Source organism: Talaromyces atroroseus (genome assembly GCF_001907595.1).
Source record: "Talaromyces atroroseus strain IBT 11181 chromosome Unknown scaffold_13, whole genome shotgun sequence".
Taxonomy (NCBI): Eukaryota; Fungi; Ascomycota; class Eurotiomycetes; order Eurotiales; family Trichocomaceae; genus Talaromyces; species Talaromyces atroroseus.
Window position 1 is genome coordinate 411,100 of NW_017971445.1, and position 17,398 is coordinate 428,497.

General features: G+C 47.2%; 6 protein-coding genes across 6 annotated transcripts; 3 read left to right on the forward strand and 3 right to left on the reverse strand.

The window, feature by feature from the left end:
- Nucleotides 1-123: 123 nt before the first annotated feature.
- On the reverse strand, nt 124-1,670 carry UA08_08184 (hypothetical protein; the record flags this gene model as incomplete). Its single annotated transcript, XM_020263079.1, has 2 exons — nt 124-1,019; nt 1,082-1,670. 2 exons carry the CDS (start codon nt 1,668-1,670, stop codon nt 124-126), a joined length of 1,485 nt encoding a protein of 494 aa, XP_020116553.1.
- A 479-nt stretch (nt 1,671-2,149) lies between these two features.
- On the forward strand, nt 2,150-3,526 carry UA08_08185 (hypothetical protein; the record flags this gene model as incomplete). The annotated part of the gene is made up of 1 exon (XM_020263081.1): nt 2,150-3,526. The coding sequence occupies one exon, from the start codon at nt 2,150-2,152 to the stop codon at nt 3,524-3,526; it is 1,377 nt and encodes a 458-aa protein (XP_020116556.1).
- A 919-nt stretch (nt 3,527-4,445) lies between these two features.
- Nucleotides 4,446-6,518, reverse strand: UA08_08186 (hypothetical protein; the record flags this gene model as incomplete). Its single annotated transcript, XM_020263082.1, has 4 exons — nt 4,446-5,686; nt 5,744-5,855; nt 5,915-6,105; nt 6,440-6,518. The coding sequence occupies 4 exons, from the start codon at nt 6,516-6,518 to the stop codon at nt 4,446-4,448; spliced, it is 1,623 nt and encodes a 540-aa protein (XP_020116555.1).
- A 1,232-nt stretch (nt 6,519-7,750) lies between these two features.
- UA08_08187 (hypothetical protein) lies at nt 7,751-9,792 on the forward strand (the record flags this gene model as incomplete). Its single annotated transcript, XM_020263083.1, has 4 exons — nt 7,751-8,020; nt 8,270-8,308; nt 8,386-8,727; nt 8,782-9,792. 4 exons carry the CDS (start codon nt 7,751-7,753, stop codon nt 9,790-9,792), a joined length of 1,662 nt encoding a protein of 553 aa, XP_020116546.1.
- A 567-nt stretch (nt 9,793-10,359) lies between these two features.
- On the reverse strand, nt 10,360-11,276 carry UA08_08188 (40S ribosomal protein S11-A; the record flags this gene model as incomplete). The annotated part of the gene is made up of 3 exons (XM_020263084.1): nt 10,360-10,428; nt 10,587-10,825; nt 11,099-11,276. 3 exons carry the CDS (start codon nt 11,274-11,276, stop codon nt 10,360-10,362), a joined length of 486 nt encoding a protein of 161 aa, XP_020116545.1.
- A 410-nt stretch (nt 11,277-11,686) lies between these two features.
- UA08_08189 (hypothetical protein) lies at nt 11,687-16,529 on the forward strand (the record flags this gene model as incomplete). The annotated part of the gene is made up of 5 exons (XM_020263085.1): nt 11,687-11,920; nt 11,993-12,344; nt 12,401-14,997; nt 15,054-15,675; nt 15,745-16,529. 5 exons carry the CDS (start codon nt 11,687-11,689, stop codon nt 16,527-16,529), a joined length of 4,590 nt encoding a protein of 1,529 aa, XP_020116498.1.
- Between the last annotated feature and the right edge of the window lie 869 nt (nt 16,530-17,398).

Below are 17,398 nucleotides of genomic sequence, written 5' to 3' on the forward strand. Positions count from 1 at the left end.
CCTGTCATATTCCGTGTATGATAAAGAGCATTTGCCCCAAGTCGTGAGAAAAAGTCACATCTTTTCTTGGAGTTTCATGTAAATCATGTCGCTCCATCTATGCCATAATTGAATAATTAACCTTTACACCGGTGAAATCCCTTGTCGAGGATCTCTGAATCGAGTCATAATCCAACGAAACGAGTTCGCAGGTAGACGGGCGAGCAAGAACACTATTGCCGATATCAATATTGCGACGACAATATATATCCAGAAGTTACGACCACCAGGTGCAATGTCCGAATTCATGCTAAATAGACTGCTCGTAAAGCTCAGGGGGACGAAAACAAATGCCAAAAAGGTAAGCCGGCTCACATTTGCTGCCTCTAGAAAGGACCGACGACTATCCGAAACTTGAAACAGCGACATTACAATAGGCAACATGCTTTCAAGGAGTTCAGAGTAACGATTCAGATTCCTCTCTATAGAGGTAAAGTCGACTGATAAGTCTTCAATGTCTTCGGAATACTCCTTATCCCTGTTCTTTGCTTGATGCTCCAGAAACAGCTTGATGGCAGCGATTTTCTGCTGTGATGCAAGGCTTCGGCGGCGCCAAGTTTGAAGGCTATCAAGATCGATATTCAATTTATCCAGGTCTTGTGTATCGACTTGCTGGCCTTGAATTAGGTATTCATATTTCTTGATATGGTAGCTCATGACCGCCAGGTAGTTGTTCCATTCAGCCGCAACAATTTTCAACGGATACACACTCAAGGAGAGCAACGTTGGATTATCTAGATCAAGATTGGCTGGCAATTCTCGAGTCCAGAAATACAGCAAATCCCCCAGGAGGCCTTCACGGGAGAGTGTCTGCATTGCCGCCATTCTGGGGTTTACTGGAACAGGGCTCAAGAAGTCCTCGTATCCACGAAGAAAGTGCTTGATATCAATACTGAGATTAACGCCACTCTTGCGATCATTTTCATTTTCTGATATTAAAAGCCGGTTATGGGAAATAGGCGGGTCCGCTAGTATTAAACCTGAATGATAGTGTTAGCATTGTAATGGTCGAGGCATGTGCAGATGCTACGTTATCACTCACATAGCCAATAGGCACGGTTCTCTGTCTTCTCGCAGAAGTAGATAGAACAGCAATGCTGCACTAGGCCAATACAGGTATTGCGAGTAGGCGGCAAGACCGCCACTTTCCTGCACACATTCGTTGCGCGAACCAATTTTCGCTCCGGCCCGAACTGTGGCGGAAGTTCGAGTGGTCGATGATACTGGACGCTTACATAGTTTTGGCGTCGGATCCTTGAGGGTAGCATTGCCAGGTTTGGTGTCTGAGCGCTAATGGCTCGGTAGGGTGCATGAATGTGCAGCGCAAAGAAGAGGGGGTCAATCTCAAGCGTCGACCCTAGCGTGTTGACCACATCGCGCGAGAGGTCCTCCACAACTAGTATCCGGCCTTTCAAACCATCCTCCAAAGGACAAACCGCTGATACCAAATCCTCCGGCTGTAGCAAACAATATCGCAGGTCCGCGCTTCCCGCGTCGTTGCATACGAAATCGAAGCTTGCTATTCGGCATGTATCTCGTTCAGGAGTCGACTCGGCAAGAAAGCGCTGAATATTTGCAAAACAGGGATTGTTTTGGCTTTGGGCAGCAACGTATGACTCGTAATGGTGCATTCTTTTTCCTGCTCTGGGATGTATCTGGCGTGCCTTGATTTGCTCGACTATCCCTCTCAAGATGGTTGCAACACCTTTTGGGCGGTGGTTCGAAGAATTTTCATTCCTGATAGCGGCATTCCAGCTCAAATACAAGAAAATTGACATTCATCTGCAAGGCTAACCAGTTAGTACACGATCTCATGATATTACTTGCAGCTATGTAAGATTGCGTGGTGGATATACAGCCAATCGACCATATACTCACTCGCTGTCATGGATGCCACTAAAGCAGCCGTGCGGCCCAGTTCTTCAGCCTTGCCATGTGTTTTTTCTTGGATGGTATGCATAATATGTATACTGTTCACCGCTTGATCTCTGAGGCTCATCTCTATGACTGATAAGTACTGCCAACTTCGGGTTGTCAATTTTCGAAATCCAAAGCCATTGCACGATAACTAACAACTTTGTTTTCATAGCCAATTTCAGGCGAGCGCAGCATGGATACCATGGGTTCTGAGGAATCATCCAAAGTGATTTCTGATTTCCTGAGGGGCTGGAATGAATCCATCCACTACTATCATAATTTCGCTAAGGCGGTGGCTGACAAGTGCAGAAGAGCTCTGGAATCTCGGGGTATTGAGGCCGAAGTAACGTACCGAGCTAAGAAGGAAAAGAGTCTGGCCAACAAACTCAATCAGAGGTCTAAGCCCAACCCCTATATTTATAAAGATAGGGAAGCAATTCTGCATGACATTCAAGACCTCGCTGGCGTTCGGATTGTTGTGAAAACGTTGACAGATCAAATCGCCGTTCATTCCATTCTCTATAGGGAGGTAAATATTGAGAAATACGCCCCAAAACAGGATACTCCGACGACTGCGACGAGTCTCTTCTCACGAAAACACAATTGGTACTCTGCAAATCATTATGTCGCTCGTCGGAGGAAGGAAGACTTGGAATTGCAATCGTTCGGGGAGTACACACGAGTTGAAATCCAGGTGCCATTAGCATTTCAACATGCCTTCGCTAAGCTGGAGCATGATATTGTCTACAAAGGGCGTTCAGGTTCGGTCACACTCAAACAACTCCAACTGCTCGATAATCTTAGCGGATTGGTGGGCGTTACCACTGATCTTGCCGATCTTGCCATAAATGAAAGTGATCAAAAGGAAGAACTTGATTGCGGTTCCTTTGAGAATTTCCATCAACTAGGCGTTTGCTTGTCCAGGTTGGTTAAACAATACCACCATCAAGAAGCAGACATTGGCCCTTTAGAAGGGTTGCAGCGCCTGTTAAAATTTCGAGGACTCGACAACCCCATTAGTCTGGGAGATATATATGATCACCTGGAATCAAGTCCTCTCGACATGAAGGAAGCCACCATGAGATCATATGGAAATTACCCACCCCGTGTGTCGGTTCGTGTGATGGATTATATCGTCTTTTCCATTGGGTCCACTCCACATGAATCTGATATTGACCGGTTCTCGGGCAGGGAGATATTAGCTGTCATTGTCAGCACCTTCATCTGGTTAAATGAACTCTTTACCCCCCATATCGCGTGGCTATCTAAGCTGCTTTCCAGGAGCTACAGATATGAAGATGGAGTCAGACATCATGATCTCACATGGCTCAGCAAGACTAGACTGGAGGAATTGCGAGATTCCGAGATGATTGGTGTTGAAGATGAGGAACGACTGCGTAGGATTGCTCGTTGGTTCAGTCACCATACAGAACGGCCGGTCAAGCTTGCCTTCAGCATTTCTAGCTTGGATTCTTCTTTCTGGCGAGATCTCGATAACGAATGGCATCTCTATGTCCAAGCGATTTCCGTAATGAGGATCCTCAAAATGGATGCTGTGCTTCGAACGTGAAGGATGTGAAGCGGCACATTCATCTTAGAAACATGATTTCTTGAATTTCGAGGTTGCCTGCACTTAGAAGGTACTCGTCGTGTTGAGGCTCAAGGCCAGCATGTTTAGTGACGAGGTTATGTTTGGTGTGTTTGTTGTGTCCAGTCTCGCTCCTGGCAGGGTCAGTGCTTCGAAAGCCCTAGCCCTAACGGATGTAGTTATGCATTATGCTTCATTTTAAAATTCTTGATTTCAATTCGCCTTTGCTTTGTTCTCAGCCTTTTTATTTCAATATTATTCTGACCTTTTTAACTCTAGTGAAACGAATGTTCTTAACTCCTCTGACATCCATTGGATAACGCTGTCAAGCTTGCTTTCTCCTCATTATATAGGAGAACTCACTATTATTCATTTATGCAATTTGAAGAATACGAGCACCAAGACGCTAGCTACCTAGTTATTGTACATTAGCCTCGCTGGGGTGTTTCCAGCCTCGTCAAAGCAGGCGAAAGTAGACTAGGCACTATACACTAATATGTCCAATGAACAACACACCGCAACATTGCGGTGAAACGAGTATAGGGTATTAGTTAGCATCCTACCAGCCAATAGACTAATATGTCAATATAAATACGGACTATCAAAATTTAAAATTCAAATCAAAGTTCCTCCATTAGTAGTGCTGAAAACATAAGTATGACAGCGACTAAGAATATGTATGTATCTAGAGAAAATCTGGGTAAAGTTAATGAAGTATGCACATGAGAAATCAGAATGAAAAAGCTATTATATATGCTCGGCAGAAGAGAAAGAGAAAATAGACAAAAAAGCGCTGTTCAAAAGCGAAGGGTCTGAAGCCACGCCTTTTCATTTGCACCAGATGGAGAAGTTAAAAGGTGTTCAAAGCATTCACTGTTCTTTATGCCCTTTCAACTAATTATTATGTAAATCCCGGTCGAGGGAACACCGGCACCGTGCCAAGTCGTTCTAGACCACCCATTGTTCCCTGCTGTCCGCCCACTTGCCATCCCTGGCCAGACTGTTGATTGATGAACGCACTTTGGCGGAATGGATTTGTGCTTCCCGTTGGGTTAGGTTGTAATGGTTGCAGATTGACTTGGGGGGATGGCGATTGTTTTGCGAATGGATTGGTTCCTGTGCGCTGTGGTTGAAGTGGCTGCGCAGCAGTTTGATTCTGCTGGAAAGAAGACGGGATGGGGGGGGGATTCGACGGAACAGCAGTGGACAATCTCTTGGAAAATGGGTTTGTATTCTGGCGTGTCAACGGTTGAGCGGCCTGTTGCTGCTGACCGAAACCGCCAACTGCACCGGTTTGACTTGTTATGAGCATAGATGTTCGGAAAGGGTTCGTCATCTGCTGAGACGGTGACGCAGTCGTCGAGGCTTGCTGCTGAGGGAATGTTGCGACGCCATCCTGTGGGATGACTGATAGTGTGTTCTGAAAGCCATACGATTGAGGTCCGTACCCACCGAAACCGACTCCTGTGGACTGAGGTTGCAGTTGCTGCGGTGTGAGCTGTGGTTGTGGTTGTGGCTGCACTTGAGCGAAGGGATTTGTGCTGTTCTGATTATAACCACCCGCAAACCCAGTTTGCTGTTGGTAAAAGCCTGGTTGAGCTTGGGGCATAAACCCATTTTGTTGGGCGGGAAAGCCAGTTGATTGCGTTTGGAACATTGCCTGGCCAAAGCCGGCTTGTTGAAAATTTGGCTGCTGTTGCACAGGTGCATTTGTGGGTTGCGGCTGATTCGGCTCAATGGAATCAAAAAAATCGATAAGGTCAGTGGCTGGGGCTTTGGTCTCCGTCTTCGGTGCGGGGGCTGTCTGTGGTCTGTTGGATGAACTTGAAATTGTATCTTTTTTGGGCAGCACTGGTGACCTGCCAGCGGAAGTAGAAACACCTCGGCCTGCTTGTTTAGCCCCTCTCTGTAATTGATACTCTCTTCGCCGTAGATCAAAGTCGGGATCTTTCAAATCGTCCTCCAGTAGTTGCGTGAGATCGGTTGAGGCATGTTTAAGGTTCGGAATTTCTAGCCGCGTAGCATACTCGAAGTGTCGAGCAACACCAAGGAATTTCACGACCTCCTCTGTCTGAGAACTAAAAGTCTTGTATATTTTCAATGCGCGTTCGCTATCGGGGCGGGACATCTCAAAATAATGTTCTGGCGTATAATTAGCATTCAAACGTCGTATATGCGAGGTATAACACAGGAAGGTACCTAAAACATTGATTGTCGCCTCGTTCATAACAGAATAGAGAGCCAGTAAGTCCATGGTCAACAGCCGGAATGCCGTTAACGTGATTTCATTCTCAACTTCATCGGTGAGAAGCTGATCAAAATGGTCAGCGGCGGTTACCCGTACTGATCAAAAGGAGGAAGTCCACATACATCACATTTGAGCAATGCCTTGATTTGCCTCTGTACCACTTCTGTTTCTCTTAGCAAGCCCTTATCGACAGTCAATCGCTTTAATCGGCCTTGGCCACCTCGCACGTAATCGGTTTTAGTATCAGCGAATGCCTTGGCGCGGGAAATGAGATAGTCAGAATATCTTCGGATATTATGTCCCTGAGCTTGCACTAAACGGAGGTTAGCATGGGGATAGAATTCTCCATTGGTTCCTTGACTTGCCTTCCGAGAAACTGCTGATAGCGACCTTCCGGGGATTCTCGGAAAGGTATTCAAGAGTGATATTCTCCGCCCCTTCTCGTATCATCAAATGAAGAACAATCAGGGATTTAAAAACAATGGTCCATGTTGAATCGCGCAATCGAAACTGTAACGTCCGGAAGATTTCTCCCACGCCGGCTTCTCCGCTGCGCGTCGCTAGCAGGATATGTTCGATATACTTGGATTTGGGGGGCGCAAGCTGTGAAGATAGCAATCAGTCAATGCCTGTCAGGCAAATCGTACACATAGAGAGAATTGATGGTGGCAGGCCTACTTTGATCTTAGTGGCCCCTTTGACCGACTTCTCGAAGTTTTGCGTCATTGTCTGAACGCCTCCTGGGCGCGCCGTGCACACTTGACGCGATGATTATAGATGCCGCAAGACTTTCAGAAGTGTAAACCGATTGCAATCCGTATCGGCCGAGTGCAAAATATCGAAAGGGAATGGCTGAAGATTAGCTTGAGTGGCCAACATAAGATGCCATGGTCGGTTAGTTGGGCATGCAAACAAAGTCAAGCGATGTGCCCCTCTGGCACGAGGGTGTGGTGAGAAGGCGGCGGGATATAAAGTGTCGAAGTATCAAAGGCGAAGGTCGCACACCAAAGCATAGCAGTCGAGCAGTCCAGAGATGGCGCACAGCATGCGTGAGTATGTGAGTATGCTGGGGGATGCTTCGGGATGGCGTTGGGAAATTGCTGACGTTAGCCCAAGCTGCTTCCTCGGCGTGGCCGCCGAATCTCTTGGCACTGTCGCCCTTCCTTATATGGCAGTTCCACCATACAAAAACTTCCTACTCTGACTCGACCAAGGCCTGAAAGGACACAAGGCTGATGTGGATTATTCTCACTGCAATGAGACTAATTGAGCTATATCCTCACTGTTACCAATGTACCGACTCGATGTCTTCACGTCCACTCCCAGGCTGGGGCGCTGATATACAACGTGCCATCTTCTCTCTTCGGCTTCATTTTCTATCACAGCAGATTTTCAAGCGCTTCATACAGAACTCAATTACAAGAACATTTATATGATACCTATATTTCCTATTTACCTACCTAGGTAGCTAGTACCAAAACAAAGATGCAACCTAGAGATGGATCGATGTCTTCCCACTCCTTACTCAGGTGTCGAGGCCCTATGAACCTTTATACTCTGGGCTGAGGACTACCTTTTTGCAGAGATTTAAGGCATCTATGGACGACACCTTATCCAGAGGCTTTCTTTCTTCACATGCTTGACCCACTACTCAGTCACGTCTCACTACTCAATCTCAACTCGCTTTGCCCCTCTTCCATTCACCTACCTAAATACTCTCGTCACTTACTCTGGTTACCTACCTAGCTCTCAACACCTGTTCTCATTACTGGGTGCTTTCAGGATCCCCTACCTAACCACATATTCCGCTCAGCTCCAATTATCTACTGAGCTCTCTGACTCAGCCTTCTCTTCTCAGCTCTCTCTGCTCATCTATTGACAGTCTCACTCCTCTGGTACTATCTTTGTCACTTTCCCCGCCTCTTCGTTTCATCAAATCCTCTTACGTCAGTTACAAGATGACGAGCAACCCTCCTACTCTAGCTCTAAATTTCAGGAGAAGACGTGTTCAGCACAAATGGACACAGGAGGAGCGCATGCTTCTGTGTTGTATGAAGCGGTTTTTTGATCTTTCGAATAGAGACATTACGAAGATTTTTAACAGTCTCTACGAAACAAAGATCCGTAATGAGGGATTTTCAGACGGCTTGCCAAGATCGACGGTGAACACCCAATGGGAAGACTTGAGACGAAAAAGACATCTTGATTTCAACCTTGTTCATCGAGAAGTAAGCTTCGCACAAGGTCCCATCCACTTTGCTCCTCTACTAGACAAAATACGATCTGCTGCTCGCCGATTACATCTTGGACTTGTTGCTAGAGCAAGGGACCTTGAAATTACGGCCCAGGAGCGTGTAATAGGTTCTGAAAGACGTGCACGCATATCTACGACTATATCAACTCCTGGTCAAGAACGAAGAGTGACTAGTAGTACGTCTCATGCATCTTCCTCTTCAGGCCTATTAAATGATCGACAGCCAGGATCATCAGTTTCAGCGGTGCCTGAGTCTACTGAGGTACGTCTAATTGATCTCTTCTTCCTTCTTCCTTCTTTGCTGAGTCCTGTTACTTTCCAAAACTAATAATAGAATAGAACAGTCAAAGCTCAGATGTTCCCGAGCCAATCACTCGCATAAGGTCTTATGCATTGAAAAACGAGATCCAGCCACCAACTAGACCTAGCAATGTACCGGGCCTACTTTGGCGATTCTCAAATGATGATTCCATGGGAATCAATCATAGATCAGGATATATTGCTGGTGCTTTTATCAACGACATTGGAAATATACCGTCCCCAGAAGAAAGAGCAGCTGAATTTCCGACATGGCTTGAATGCCACGTTAGGCCTCGAAGAATCCCGTCTCCGTTCATATCAAGCTCTATGGATCCCCTTGTACCTATTCATAGAGCATTGACTCGAGGAAAAAACGCCTTTGTGAGCTTAGTTGATTCGAGTCAGGTTAATCCTAGACATATTTTTTATATGCAGGACCTAATGAAGCAATACCAAATTTACACTCCAGGCTACAGAGGGGTAAAAGAATACATCATATGGGGTGCCATCGGTCGAGGGGCAATTGTGATGTCGTTCAGAGCAGACCATTTGATTACGATTGCTAACGAGCATCCCGACATCAAAAATGCTTTACAGCTAGAGTTGATATCAGTTTCTCCTAACTGCAAATCGCAGTTATACAAAAAGATAGCAACTAAAGAATTTGAAAACGATCTCTCTATCGGCAAAGTTATCGGCAAGTTTCTTAGACTCCTTCACTTACAACAAGAATATGTTGAGGATGTTGCCCTTGCTCTTAATAGCTCCTGGTCATTCACTTCTTCAGAAACAAACACAGACTTTCTTCGAGGTGCACGTCAAGCATATCAGGAAATTGCATCGCCTCTACAAAGTCAGACATCCGCTTCTCAAAGTCAGAGTTCTCCTGATAGGCGACCAAGCAATATTGATCTAGGTGACCAGGATACTCACGACTACGTTATAGTCGATCGTCCACAGGCTGATCGAACAATCCAAGATCAGCAACTACGACAGTCCATTGACCGCCTTAGTATTCACGACAATGAAGAACTACCTATACAAAACTACAGCAGAGTCATTGCCGCTCGTTCTCCATCTGTGGCTGCAAGAACTGTAGCGACTCGCCGAATCTCCCTTTTTGATCAGGAATCTGAGTCGTGGGTTGTGATACCAGAGGCTCAGCCCTCTATCAGAGGTAGAGACCTAATATTGCCATCAATTGAAAATGGAACTCCGCCATGTGAACAAACCGATGCCCAGCCGCCTAGTTCTCAGCAGCCCACGTTTGAGACTCCTACCAGCAGCCCGAAAATCAAACGCTCTCGTAGCGAGAGCACAGATAGCGAGTCAACTTTAAGCCCCTCAACACCCGCTCGCCAGTTTTCGAGAGAACGATCCCATGTCGATCGCGTACTTGGAATCGACTGGGCAAGCTTTTGGGACTCAATGCAGAACCATGCCTAGTGAGGTGACTAGGTAGCGCCATTTAAAAAATTGACGTGGACAGTCTGTTTATATCCTGCCTTTTTCTCACTATTATTTGTCGTCTTTCTCGTTGCAGCGCACACGATTTCTTGGGCATTGGCATTGTTATGTGTTCGCTTATCTTAATCTTCCACAAGTTGCCTGTCTGCCATGCTGTGAGTAAGATTAAAAGCCAAGAGAGGAATGAAGAACAAAAGGAGTTATCCCATTGATTTGTTTAATGCATAAGAATAAAAAGAAGTTTACTTTGTACCAACCAGATACACATGGCCGTAGGCTTGGGAACATACTTTTGGAATAAATCTGGCATAGGAGGTCGCAGATTATCCAATCATACATGATGATAGTGGAATCTATTATAATTTTGTTTCTTTGCAATCAAGTCTTGCGAAGAGGGGGAAAGTCAAAAGATCCCCCGATCTCCAGTCCTTCATATTCCCTGATTTTGGTTTCCTTCTTTCATGTTCCTAGCATTGATGTCGTAAAAAAAAGACCCCCACAAAACCCATTTACACCGCAATTGCTGGATTCACAAAAATTCTTTTTTTAAAATTTGTTGAAAGCCTTGACAGCCTGGCCAGTGCGGGGAAGGACGCGGAGGACGTTGAAGCGGACCTGCAGAAGGGTAGAAAGTTAGTCTACTATGCCAGACAACTCTGCCAATTTATTTTTTGAAAGATATTTCCTTCCATGTACAAAGGACAAAGCGTAGACAAATCCACGAGTTGCAAGGGGCAGTTCTGCGGAAAAAGATGAAAAATAAGATAACGTACAGTCTTGCTGAGAGGGCGGCACTGGCCAACGGTAACCTGGTCACCTTCCTCAACACGGAAAGCTGGGGAGACGTGGGCAGCCAAGTTCTTGTGGCGCCTCTCGTAACGGTCGTACTTGGGAACGTAGTGGAGGTATTCACGGCGGATGATGAGGGTACGGTGCATCTTGGTGGACACAACGGTACCGGTCAAGATACGACCACGGATGGAAACGAGACCAGTGAAGGGGCACTTCTTGTCTATATAGATGAACAGTCAGTACTTTGTTGCATTTGGATATCGCGAATCCTAAAGAGTTGATGGGTGCCAAAGAAGATCTTGGATATCTGCATTCAACGCAAATACTAGCACATTGACGAATGTCACGATAGTTGAGTTGATTTTTCCTTTTCTTCCCAATGTATTCGGTATTCGGTCCGCCTCTTTGCGTTGGCCACAGATTCAAGACTTCTTCACATCCCGCACTCCAAGCCATCCACGTGAGAATCTTTTCCGATGAGCTTAATCCATACCGATGTAGCTGCCCTCAATGGCGGTCTTGGGAGTACGGAATCCCAGACCGACATCCTTGTACCATCTTCGGCCTCCCTTTCCAACTCTCTTGCTCTTCGCCTTGGTCTTAGCGTTGGCGAAAATGTGAGGCTGCTTCTGGAAAGCGCGCTCCGACTGGACGGTCAACTCGGTCGCCATGGTTGCGATAATTCAGTCCGACACAGCGAATTCGGTTGTCGAGCTGGGTGAGTTGTCGGGAGGTGTGGTGGTCGTCGAAATTGAAGAAGATTTTGTGCGGAGCCCAGTTTGCAGTGTTAGTTTCGGATATTCAGTGTGGGAGTGTGCGGTAGCGGCACTAGGCCGAATACAGAATAGTGGGTCTCGGCTAGGGCTTTTTGGTTTGTTTACATCAAAGCGTTCTCTGAAGGCGGTGGACGGCGTTTGCGCCGGCAGGGACGCGCCTGCTCTATGGGCCTTTGTTGATATGCGATCACTTCCAACATTCCCTTGCGACTCACGTCTTTACAGCACGCGTTTTCAAGGAACATGCGATCTGCTATCGAATTTTGAATTTATGTCGCCGAGTTAATACCTCTACAGCCCAAACCATGGCGTCGCGCGACCAGGCGGGGAGCAAACGCCCGCGCTCTCGCCAGTCCATCGCCTATGTGCCAAAGAGTAGCACGACATTGGATAAGGAGAATGCCACCACAGATATTGGCGCGATGAAGGGCATTATGGGTGCTGGGAGAACTATGACAAGGGACAAGAAGTCCCGTAGCAAGAGTCTGGGGCCAGGAGGTTTAGATGCTCTTCAAATGTCGAGCGGTAATAGACGGAAGGTATTGAACTTCCTTCCTGCTTGGGCGGAGCGAAGTCGCATTGTGAACATCTTGCTAACCCATGTCTTACAGTCAAGCATGGCCCTTCCTTTAAAGTCTATTCTCAAGCCAACGGTACCGGTGTCACCCCTCCGTAACATTCCTACATTTGATGAAGCACGGAGACGAAATGAGAGCCGCAGCCCATCACCACGCAGACGGAGAGACGTGCCGAACTTACCGCAGGCAGAGGAGGGTATGCTGATTGATTTCTCTACGCCAGCCAAGATTTCAGTGACGGGAACAGAACAGTTGGACAACCCATTTGATGGGTTCAACGCCTCGTCAGCCATCCGAGATGCAAAAGAGAGAGAGGAAAAAGAACGGAAAGAACGCGAAAAGAAGGCAATTCTCGAGCAGCGAGAAGCTCGCCGGAAATCGATGGGTGAGTCGAGCAGGTACGGACCTGTAAAGGTATCATTCATGACTGACAATTACTAGCCAATCGCCGAGTGTCGTTCGCCCCCGAAGCTACACTACACACCTGGAATGTGGTCGAACTTGGCGAGGACTCGACATCGTCATCAACAGCTAACTCGACTAGACGTGCATCCTCGTTAGCAAATTCTACAAATCAGACACCTCCTGAAAACCAAGAGACCTATACAGAAGACCAAGATGCCCCTTTTTCTCCTGTTCAGCTTGGAGAACAGCAGCCGGAATTGTCTTCGAGCCCCTTCAGTGGAAGCTCTGCAGGAGGCAGTGATGGGACACAGAGTCCGGCCAAAGAGGTTGACGTCGACGATGCAGACTCGGATAGCGAAGACTTTGACGCTCAAAGTACGGCAATGAGTATGGACGATATCACTTCTCATACGAATGGCATAGAGCAGATGGATGACTCGAGTACAAGTTCAAGTCTGCGTCTGAACGAAGCATTGCGGCAAGCGGCACGAGAAGCTGGGACTGTGGGTATCGATCTTGAAGATGACGACGAAGTATCCATGGAAATAGCGGACCAGGAGATTACCGGTGCATTCAAGCCCTGGATCCAGAAAGGGCAAAGAATCAGCTTTGATATGGAAGATATGAGCGCATTGCAAGACCAAGAAAATGTCGATTCTTTTCAACGATCGACCCGTCACGAATATTCTGATACGGCTGATGATGTTGAAGATGACTACAACGAGAATGAAGAGCTTAGCATGGAAATCACAAATGCCGTTGGGAAGATTCTCGGGGGCGCTCCTAATCGTTCGAGCTTAGGCTATCGAAAATCTATAGGAGAGCAAACTAATTATGACGAGCAAACAATGGAATTGACGAAGGTTGTTGGTGGTATTGAAAAGCAGCACTCTCCCACGAAGTCAGATGTTGACAGCAATATGAACGACGATGAGGAAATGACTATGGAGTTCACATCGGTTGTTGGTGGAGTGTTAAGTAAACAGGCACCTGGCATCTCGCATTCCAATAATAACGATTCTGCTAGCGTGGAGTCACAACGTAGTGAGCAAGTTGGGCGCGACTTCTCTGAATGGGGTGATGGTGACGAAGACGAGGATGCAGGAATGGAAATGGAATTCACCGGCGCAGTTGGTGGAATACTATCTCCTATTTTTGAGGAGAGAACTGACTCACAAGATGGGCATACCGCTGGCATGGACATCACCGCAGCAGTAGGCAGGATCCTTCCGCCTGGATTAGACACTTCCGATAAGGCTCAGGCAAAGCAACTCATGGAGTTAGAATCCGATGCAGGACAGCTCGTTAGTTCGCCTTTCCAAGACCAAGTGCCACAATCTCCCCCCAAGCCCTTAGCATCACATCACGTTGCTTCCGTCGCGTCTGAGACTGGAAGCCCCAATCTTGCTAGTGTTCGCTCGAGGCGTACAAGAAGAGACTCAGCATCATCTGCTGCCAATTTCTCGCCAATTCGGCAAATGACCCCCAGCAAGCCTCGAACACCAACACAGCACCTGACACCTCAACGCGCTCGTCCAATAACTCCTGGAAAGACACCTCCTTCGAGTAATATAACTTTTAGAAGCGCATCGCCCAAGAAGCTGTTCAGGGAGGAAATCAAAGCCTCAGTGACAAAGTCTCATACTCCTGAACGAAGGAGCCTTTTCGAAGACAATGCGAATGGCAACTCAACTCCGGCTTTTATTTTGCGACCTCATCCAAGGTACTCTTCAGGCCTAGGTGTTGATAAAGAAGGTCTAGGTTCACCCAAGGTTGCCGACATATTGGATCGTCGTCGCTCTATAGGCGAAGATGCACAAGAATTCGTCCCTCAAGAGTCATCACCCAGACGACTTCGCTTTGAAGACCCCGTCAAGCTTCATGAAGAGGTCGATCGTGAGCGAGAAGAGGAAGAGAGTAGAGAGGCAGGAGGTACGCCTGTGCTCCAGGTTTTTGAACCTGACGCTACGTCGAACTTGAGAGATCTTATTTCGAGCCTGACGCCCAAGAAAAGAAAAGTGGGAAACCGGAAGAGTTTACATGTCGGAGCGGCAAAGGGCTTACTAGGAAAGCGACCAATTGAGCTTGATGACGAGGAGGAAGAAGAAGAATCCCCCAAGCGAATTCGTGCTGCTAATGCGAGTCCAGTCAAGCCTGTGAAACTTCCTGCACCCCCAACCAAAGAAGAGACAGTGAGACGTGTGAACCGTGGCTCTATGGGGAAGCCTTTTAATCTTTCACCCGAGAAGCAAGCCAGTTTTACGCCACGAGGACAGCCCCCAAGGCCACGAAGCCCTCTAAAGTCTAGGAGCCCTGTCCAGACATTGTATAGACGGGACAATACCGCGACCGACGAATACCAAATGGAAGGTGAACAAGTTGCCGACGAAAACCAAGAGAATGTCGAAGATGATGCAAATTGGGAGCCAATTCAGCTACAGGACTTTCTAAACTTAACCAATATCCATTTTATGGAACTGACAACTACTAAGCGACGACATACTACTGTCCCAGGAAATGATAAAACTATGGATGTTACAGGTTCTCGGGAGCCGGAAAGGAGAAACATCACTTTCGAAGATTGCGTTGCAGCAGGATTCTGCACGGTGCCGATGCTGGAATTATACCAACATGTGAGTTACCTTTACTATATGTTAATAGTCGCATTCACTGACTCCATATTACCTAGTCTTGTCGTGAGTTGAAGTCATACATTTCCGAAGGACGCCAGATTATTCGCTCGATCGAAGAAGAGACTCTTGCCGAAAATCCTCCACTATTCCGTGAATACGTTACGGCTCGACCTGATATTCGCCTTCTTATGGACAACCAATTTCGCAATGTGAAAACCCATGCTAGACTCCTAAGCAAGGCGATGTGGTATGAGTGGCGAATGAAATTGCTCGAAGGACTCAAGGAAGGACTAGACCGTCATGTTGAGGAGATGAAAGCAGATGATGCTCTACTTTCGCAACAAGAGAGCATCTTGCAGGATGTTGTTCCTGAACTTGTCGCAAGACGCTCCGTGTTGAATTCTGAGGCGACGAAATTGCAAGAAATTGTAGATGAGATGGAGAGTTGTGATCCTGAGGAGCTGCGCATGGCCCGTGAACGACTATCTAATGTCAACGCTGAGATTGCAAGGAAAAGAAGACAACTGGAAGAAATGCAAGAGAATCTTCAGGATAAAACCGACACAATTGAGGCCGGAACAGAATTGAAAATGGAATTCATGGAACAGATTCGCGAAGCGGAGCGAGTACGGGAAGAATGTAGGGGCTGGAGTGTTAAGGAGGTGAATGCTTTAAAGGGTAGGTCCAACTTTACCGCCACGATGCAGTTTCCTTTATAAAAGGTATCTGAGCTAAATGATTTTTTAGATTCTGTCAAGATGTTGGAAATGCAAACTGGATGGTCTATTGTATCGGCTACGAATAAGTTTGAACGGACTGGACCTGGATTGACTCTGAAATACAAGGAAGAGCTTGAAGTCAAGTTCTATCCCAAGCTCTTGAAATCTGCCACGGCATCAGACGAAACCAAGGGGGCAGTTCCCTTTGAGCTCGCATATTCTGCACACAAAGCCGCGCATTCTCTTAGTATCCCGCCGGTCAAATCAGTCATCCTCTCGCATATACGCACTGCTATGAAATCCATCCCGTCCTCGGCCTCAATCAAACAAATCTTCCAATTCATGTCTGACGCTTGGGATTTAACATACCAGTTTGAGGAAGAAATCCGGATCCTTAATTTCTATGGGGTCACCAAGACCGCACTCCTAGACAATGCCGATGCGGGGGTAACCTCGCGCGCAAGATGCATTCTTGTTGGGACTGTTGATGCGGGACAGGAAGCTCGACAGGCTCGAATCGATGTGGACTTTTGCGTAACCCCCCGAGTTGACCAAACTAAAAAGGAAGGCTCTGAAGGGGTAGTCGAGAAGCTGCAGTTATATACTGAGGTGGCCGTGAGCAAAGTCTATGGGTTTCCCGAAGATGGATCACGCAAGAAGGTCCTGTCGGACACGCAGATGCGGGATGTCATTCTACGCAAGCTGGGGAACAAAAGCAAAGGAGCTGACACATCGTTCGGGTTGACGGTCAATCTCGGACAGGGCAGCTGGGGAAGGTCAGCCCAAGAGCTGGCGTTGAAAGTGTTTTCGTGAGTTGGTTGGACGTTGGTTGTCCTGGCGTTTGTTGTTGTAACTAAACCAGCCGGTGTTGACTATTTTGGCGTTGTGGTCACTGTTAGGTGGGGTCATGTGGCGCATGGGATTGTCTAACTGAGTGTCATGGCCGACGTAAAGCGAGTATTCTTTTTTTAAGCCCTAACTACCCTAGTTAGCTTGTGATTGATTATCCCGTAGCCACTATATCATCTGCATTTATGCATACATCTCGAGTTCTACTTCTCTTAGCACGATAAGGGACTGGACGCTTTCCTATCCAGGGGCTAGCGCAGATGCAGCCAGCAAATCACGGAGCACGGAGAGCCCAGTTCCCCCCGATTAATTTGCAGTCCCCACTAGTCCTTTTCTGGGCGCACACAACCCTTTGTGACGCGGCCAGCCAATCACGTGCCCAAGATGGCGGCTAGCGTCGTTTACGTCGTATCATCCGGCCGAGCCGAACCTCTCAATTTTGCAACTCCCCGTGCCGCTGCAGCCGTCTCGTTCTTGATGCTGCTACACACACACGTGTTATTTACCATCTCTTCTCTTTCCTTTTCTTCTGTCCCTGTCTCTCTTACAAACGGAGCGTGGTTCATATCGTTTCTTCTTCTTTTGTCTCTTCTCGTCAAGTAGCATGGTGTGATGGCGGAGCCACCAAGTCGGGGATCTCTTGCAAGCGTCCTCCGACCGGAAGCCCGGAGCTCCTCCGCGCGGCCTAACCGCATTAGGCAACATACAGTCTATACATATACGAGAGAACCGGGGGCAGTAGTTAGGAAGTTAGAATGTGGTCTTTGTATGACAAATTGACATCTCGCCCAAATAACTAGTCAAATGATGGCTCAGAGATTTGTACTCCGTAG